Source organism: Pleuronectes platessa, chromosome 6 (assembly GCF_947347685.1).
Source record: "Pleuronectes platessa chromosome 6, fPlePla1.1, whole genome shotgun sequence".
NCBI classification, from domain to species: Eukaryota; Metazoa; Chordata; class Actinopteri; order Pleuronectiformes; family Pleuronectidae; genus Pleuronectes; species Pleuronectes platessa.
The window spans coordinates 2364473-2371972 of NC_070631.1; the positions used below are offsets into that span (position 1 = coordinate 2364473).

At 43.7% G+C, this 7500-nt stretch overlaps 2 protein-coding genes across 2 annotated transcripts in view; one reads left to right on the forward strand and one right to left on the reverse strand.

The window, feature by feature from the left end:
* agap2 (ArfGAP with GTPase domain, ankyrin repeat and PH domain 2) overlaps window positions 1–1951 on the reverse strand; it is a gene marked incomplete in the record, with an annotated part of 18426 nt that extends 16475 nt beyond the window's left edge. Inside the window, 1 exon segment of the mRNA XM_053424864.1 lies at window positions 1930–1951.
* LOC128442478 (tetraspanin-31-B) lies at window positions 263–3599 on the forward strand. Its single transcript, XM_053424944.1, has 3 exons — window positions 263–410; window positions 863–973; window positions 1795–3599. Exons 1-3 carry the CDS (start codon window positions 297–299, stop codon window positions 1867–1869), a joined length of 300 nt encoding a protein of 99 aa, XP_053280919.1. The 5' UTR covers window positions 263–296; the 3' UTR covers window positions 1870–3599.
* The last annotated feature ends 3901 nt before the right edge of the window (window positions 3600–7500 follow it).

The window sequence follows — 7500 nt, forward strand, 5'->3', positions numbered from 1 at the left end:
GTTCACGTCTCCATAAATATCTGCTGTTAGATCAGTTTATGATTTTTACATTACATGTCATTTGGCTGATGCTTTTGTCCAAAGCGACTTACAATTAGTACACTCAACATTTATGAGGGGCCATGTAGGGGTTCAGTATCTTGCCAAGGACACTTCGGCATGCAGATGGGGAATTGAACCGGCAACCTTCTTGTTGGAAAACGACCACTCTACCCCCTAGTCCACACCGCCTTTTTTTTACTTGTTGTTTTCTGCTCTTGCTTTTCCAGGAGGCACTTCTGAACTCTACGTGGGGAATGTTGGACAACAAGACCAAGACGGACCTGGAGAGTCAACTGAACTGCTGTGGCCTGCTCAACGGGACCAGCAGCCGGGCCCAGTTTGAACTGGACGTGCAGAACTGCCCAGCTGTAAGTGATGCAGCTGGTTTCCTTAATCCATTAAGATTCTTGATAGAATGATCTAAAACCTAAGTTTGAAGACAACCCCTGTTTTCCTAAGAGCTCACAGAACATTAAAACTTAAATTTCTCAGCTTCTGTATGAAGCATCAGCTCTGAATGAAAATCCTGCTCTAACAGCACAGGGGATTATTTAAATTGCAGCAGAATTTAACAGCGTTTAGTTTCTGCTTCATTCGTCCCATTTGGTCTTTAAATATAACGATAATTTGCATCGTAGATAAACAGATTTGTGTTTTTCTTTTAGCAGACTCAGTTAAAAGGAGGCCACTCTCTCTCTCTGCAGCTCTCAGAATAGATTTCGGGAGCTAAGCTGGGCTCACACACACACACACACACAGTTGACTCACACTGCTCATGACTAAAGGCCGTCTCCTTCTCTTTCTTTGTCCGTCAATCCAGTTTTGCAAAAAGGACGGTTTCTGTTTCTCCTGTGGGGACAAGATGCTGAACCATGCAACCGAGGCTCTGAAGATCCTCGGGGGCGTCGGGCTCTTCTTCAGCTTCACGGAGGTGAGCGTCCTCAGACCCACAACTTGTTATCATTCTATCATTCAACAGTGAAGTGTGAGGTCGTTACTACTATAATAATAATATGTGTAATAACTCAACCTGGAGTGTCACGTGCACACGCTCGACTCAGCTTGATACTTGATGTTCACAGGAGTCCTGCCCTGAGTTTGGATTTATAACATCATGTTGGACTTCACCGGCTGATAACTGGAGAATTTAATGGAGGAGTAAATAATTCTGGAGAAAGTAAAACCCAGTCTCCTCCTGTAGCTGCATGAGGGAACAACAGTAACAACACATCTGTCAAGTTCTTAGAAATACCCAAACCGGTGACGACTCCCTGTTCACTCTGCTGTGCTGATCTGATTCAGGATCAGTCGTCTCTCAGTGATGTTTCATAATGAACGTGGTGAGACTCTAGTGAGACCGAGTGCTCTGGAGTGAAGAGTGAGACTTTCTGCAGGAAACTGTGGATAATCTCTGCAAACTGATTTGTCACGGCAGAGACACACAAGCCCGAGGGGGGGGAAACAAGCCGCTAACAAAACTGCTCTGTTTGTGTTTTTGTCTCACACCTCCAGCATAAAACAGAAAGTTGTTGTGAAGTCACAGTTATTGTGCGAAACGTTTTTGTCGAGCATAAATGCAGCTTCAGAGTCTGAGACCTTTTACTTTTGTTCACTTGAGAATCTGTTAGGAGGTTGATTTTAGATTCCCTCCCTCACAGGTTCGATTCCCGGCCCTCTCCTGACAGAATATCACAGTGTGTTTCCCCCTCTCCCTGAACCCAGTCTAACCAGTGTTCTCCTTCCCACTCACAGATCCTCGGCGTGTGGCTCGCCGTGCGCTACAGGAACCAGAAGGACCCACGAGCCAACCCCAGTGCTTTCCTATAGTCCGCCCCTCGTCCGCAGTGCCGTGCCATAGATGCAGTTTTCAGACACACTGGCACAAACACACACACACACACACACACACACACACACACACACACACACACACACACACACACACACACACAGAGTAGTGCACATCTAGAGGCAGACACTCAGGCATATGATACAGGGCCACACCAACCACGACAACACACAACGAACGAGTGCACGCAGCACCTGACAAACACCGAGGAACACAACACAACACAACACTCTCACCTGAGATCCAGAAACCACAACAACCCGTCACTTTGATTTTCTTTTTGCCGGAGCCGAGGCTGCGACCTCTGGAAACTTGTGTATGAAAGGACGAGTTGTGTTACCAGGTCCTCGTTGTTGGCATCACGACGCAGCCTTGACTCGAGTTCCAGATTCCCTGCTCGGTTTCCTCATGCATGTGTCGTGCTCCTGCAGCGGCCTCTTCATTCCACACACAAACCAAGTGGCTGTGCATCAGATCCACTCTTATGCACCTTGAGTCCTTCCTCTAGCGTAGTGCCACCACCTCACACCACCTACACCCCTCTGGTCAGTGACGTGTGAGTCTGTAAATGTTCAGTGGGATGAGTCATTTGAATGAAAGACGACAAACTGGATGTGTAGAGTAGTTGTTGTTTTTTTGTGTGTGTTTATTGTTTTTTTTCCCGATGCCACAAATGCCGAGTTGGAACAGGTGTAGGGCGTGAGGGTAGATTTTAGGTGACGTAGTTGCTTGTCATTCTGGTTCTCGTATTTATGAACTGTAACTGAGCCAAACTAACTTTTAACAGTCGGAGACGTTAGGATGCCGCCGGACTGCAGCCGTGTTGTTGTACATACTCTTTAAATACTGTAGTTCTCAGAGCTCCTCCTCCTCCTCCTCCTCCTCCTCCTCCTCCTCCTCCTCCTCCTCCGCCCCTCTAGTGGTGAGGTTTGCCTGCCTAGTTGACGATATTTCACCCTCCCTGTATTTAATACGTTCCTTTGTGTCGCACATTGATGTTGCTTAGAATAGATTCTGCTGGTTTAGACAAAGTGGATTCAGGTACTTGTCGTTTCCTCCTGTGCAGCTGGAAGAAATCTCACAAATGTAAAAAAAAAAAAAGAAAATGGAAAGAGTATGTGCTGTTTGATTTGAAGTATTTGGGTGAATTTGGCCAAATCTGCTTTGAAAAACCCAGTTTTGTTTTTATGGTGTTAATTGTGAAAATGCTTCTTTTTTTCAATATTTGAAACGATTCTACTTTTGGTGGATTTATTTTCGCCGGCGTGATTAACGAGTTCTCCATCGGCTCCTTTGTGTTCATCAGTGTTAAATGCTTTGTAAAGACGTGTTCGAGATCTATTTAAATTTAGTTTGATCATTAGGTTAAAGTTGTGTTGCGGTTTGGATGAAATCATTTTTAATGCCTCGCTTGATGTTTCTCATTCGTTCTCTGTGTGATGTTTGTTTTTTCTCTTTTTGAATCTGCTTTTAACTTAAAGGACTAACACCGACTGTAATTCCATGTCTTACTTGAACCTGTCGACTTCGCTGAATGGATTTTTTCCTGCTGCTGGTTTGGATTCGTCGTTGGTGTAAACGAGCATTTGGACAGATCTTAAACATTGTGCGTTATATTTCACTTTGTGTGCACTTGTTATTCAAACTTATCCCTGGATTTTTTGAGACTTCATTTTCCAAATAATAAAACCTCAAATTGGGAACCGTTTCCCACGAGTCATCGTTTCTTTACACATTCAGTCGTGTCCTTGAAAATATAAATGTGATGATGTTGTGTTGATGACACAATTAAACTATGAAAATACCAAGAAAAGGAAAGAACATTTTATATGAATCATCTTAATATGCTGCACAAACAGGTCAATGACAAATAAGACGATTAATAATATGATTCATTCCATCAGGATCCTCCCACTTTAAGTGCTCATGTCCTAATTAAAACTTAAATAATTAAAGTTTTGGATGATTGAGAATCTTCGCTCATGAACACGCTGTGAATTTCATCTATTTCACGTCGCACCTCAATAAATCTGAGGACTCATCATCCAAACTGGTTTATAGTGGTGACACTGGTCTGAACCGGCTCCTACGAGCAAGTGGCTGTAACTCAAAGGCAAAAATAATATTTTCTGGAGTAACAAATATACAAATATTTAATTCTAATGAAGTTTAAATAAATGTATATCTTTTCCTGTTTTTCCTGATCTAGATGGTCTCGATTTAATTTCCCTGAAACCAAACTTGTTGGCTGATGTATTGTTAAATATTCTTAATCTGTTTCTATATAATTAAAAATCAATAGAAAACCCTGAAAGCTGCTTTAATGTGACGCAGCACAAAGTCTGACTCACTCTCATCGTCTCTCTGAGAACTGGTGTAGAACTTTGCATCTGATTAAACCTGCTGAACTCTGCAGAAACCCAGTTCACCTCTCACCACACGGGGGCAGTGCAGGGTCTCCGGCTCATCCTCTGATATATAAGAGTAAACAACCAGGGAGTTTATACACAAAGAGTTTTTTCTTCCCGGGAAAATTCTCACACAGACGGAGGGCGTCCGAGCTGAAGGTTGATTGACGCTGCTGCCGTGAAATGGATCAGGTCAGGTTGTGGGTTTGATTCCCTGTGATACTCCTTCAGAAGGCCATTGATCCCCTCAGCTGGGAGGGGTCCAGTAATGATGGGAGGGGGGGAGACCTCAAGTACTCTGACAACAAACAAGGAAAACTATCTTGACAACCAAGGTCGTCCTGACAGAGGACAAACTGCCCCTCTGCCCTCGTCCTAATGGCCCGTGGTAGACTGCCTCCATCACCGCTGACCCCCCCACCCCCACGTGACCTTATGGCCGGTGTTGGCCCCCCCCCTGCCGGGGACGACTGCACCTCCGTTGTCCTGAGACGCAGGGACATTTATGTAGGTGAAATGTGCCTGCTCAGGACATTGGGTCTTGAGTGTGTCCGTTGGCCGGGGACCAAACGTCCCATCCCCTGTCCTGTCAGCGTGTCCTCCCGAGGGCCCGGTGCCAGTCCCCACCCCGTGATGCATGTCCATATGCCCGGTGTATCGGCCCCGGAGAGGCTTTGAGGATCTGCACCAACAGGGACGGCCATCTGTCCCCTGACGGATATAGCATGAGCTCTGCACGCCGAGGAGGTCGCATCCTAAAACATTTGGTTTGTTCTATCACTGCTCGGTCATGAATGGGCTTCACGGGGCCTCGTCCTATAGGCAGAGCTCGTAAAGGATCTCATCAGGGGCCACGATGACGCTGGGTCACGTCATCAGGAGCCTATAGATTCTAATGGTTCTATTTCCACTGGTGGAAGAAGTGTTCACGTCTCTAGGTCAGAAATACAAACTGTAAGTGTGAATAAAGAGGATTCATCCACTTCAGGGGCCAAACAGGGGCCACAGTTTACACACAGGGGCCAGTTACATGTTACCTGCACAGCTCCTGATTCAGGAAGGTGACACAATAAAGTGATTCCATGTTTACTGTGAAGAATCACACAATGACTAGATTCAGAAAATAGTTCCGTGTTCAAGTTCTTCAAAATGAAGCTTAACAAACTGAAATTATTGACAAATTGTCAAATTTATTGTTTGTATTGTCAGTCGGTGACTGGTTATATGTGTTTTTGTAATTTTGTTACACTGTGATTGTTGTGTAACCACAGGAAGTATTCTTTAAGTCAGTAGACAATTAGCATTTTTCAGTATATCTAGTTTTCAGAATAAAAGTCACCTAAGACACTAGTACTTATTCTCATTTAAAAAATATATAAAAATGTTAAAAGAAGCTGTGGTGGAATGTAATAAGTTACATTTACACAACTTCTGTAATTAAATACATTTTTTATATACTTTTCTTTACACACTTTTACTTTTACTTAATACTTGTACTACTTTACATTTCAGAGGAGATTGTCCTTTTTTACTCAAGTTACTAGTTTCAACTTCATAAATCAGTTTGTAATCAAATATGTGACATTAGCTGAAGCTGCACAAATTATGATATTACATATATTTATTCTAACAATGACACAGTCCATCTTGCAGTACTTTGGATACTTGAGGTAGTTTGCTGGAATAACCTCTGTACTTTGTACTTAAATAAAACAAATAACATATAAATATTAACATGTAAAACCTAATGTACATTGATTTGTTTACTTGCTTCCACTGATCACAATTAGAGATGAACAAATATCATGATTTCATGTTTCCTGACACTGAGGCTGTGATATTAAACGTCTACATGATTTAAATTATATTATTAATATGAAATTCCCCTTTAAGACGTGAGTCCTCAGAACGACCTGCTTCACCTGCGCTGCCCTGTTTCCCTCTGAGGAGCAGGAACATGTGTCTGTGCTCTGTTTCATTATTGATGGACCGTATTGACCCGTGTGTCTTCCCTGCAGGACGATGGGAATGATCTGACTTCCTGTCTGTCCTCACTCAGCTGCAGGAAGAATCCACATCCACGTACAAACCCATTCAAACCACCAGGGCTCGTCCTCAGCGACCCCGATCCACATGTCGGAGGAGACTCCAGCTGTTGATAGATCATAAAAGAAACAAAAGACGTGTTTTCATTTCATTTCATTTGTTCTGCCACTGAAAGACGTTTTATAACAATCTCCAGTTTATTAAAACCAGTGTTAAAAACAGCCGGTGAACTTGTGAACGAGCTGCGGATGTGGAATAGCTGCTCTGGATTCTGACACCATCGTACACACAGAGTATTTCAGAATGGTCGGCTCATTAGCATTTATCACCAACCCCCCCCCCCCCCCTCATGGCATCATGATAAGATAAAACTCCCACACAATGCTCCGCCTGCATGTGATCATACAACTCACTCAGCTGGAGAACAATCGTGTGTGTTTCAAATTTAACCTCAGTTATAGTTTGTGTTGGGACAATAACTTTGACACAAGCACAACTTGAACAAGCTGAATCTGCTGCTGCTGGACACAAAGGTCTGAAACATACTGGTTCCCAGTGGAGCTCATAACTCCACCAGTCCATGAAAACCACCAAATCACAGCCTCGTAGATCTGGGTCCCTTAGATAGGATTTATTTTTCAGGATTCATAGGTTTAGGGTCGGGTAGGTTAAACCAGGACAGACTGGGAGCTCGGTCCTGGGACCCAGTGGAGGAGGTGGGACAGAGGACAGTGATGTCTTCTCTGATGGACAACCCCCCCCCCCCCCCCCCCCCCCCCAGCAGGACACCATCACAGCACTGGACAGCTCCTCCAGCGACACACATTCAATCAGACATTCAGTTTATGTACTTTCCTGTTTTTTGCAGCATCTTATCTCATCGTATCGTCTCATATCTTATTGAATCTTAGCAAATTGTTGTATCGTATCTTAATCTGTTTAGTATTTATTCATGACGACCGTTAACAGTGTTCAAGTCCGGTGTGCGTACAGAACCTTCAAACTGTACGAGCGAACCACCTCACAGCTCCGTTCTGTTTTCATTCCTTTTGCTCTCTGGCCTGAGGAGAAACACTATTTCACTTTGTTTACAGTTCAACAGATGAATTATTACAATCAAAGCCGACTTGACTTATCTTTCAATTCTCTGACTCA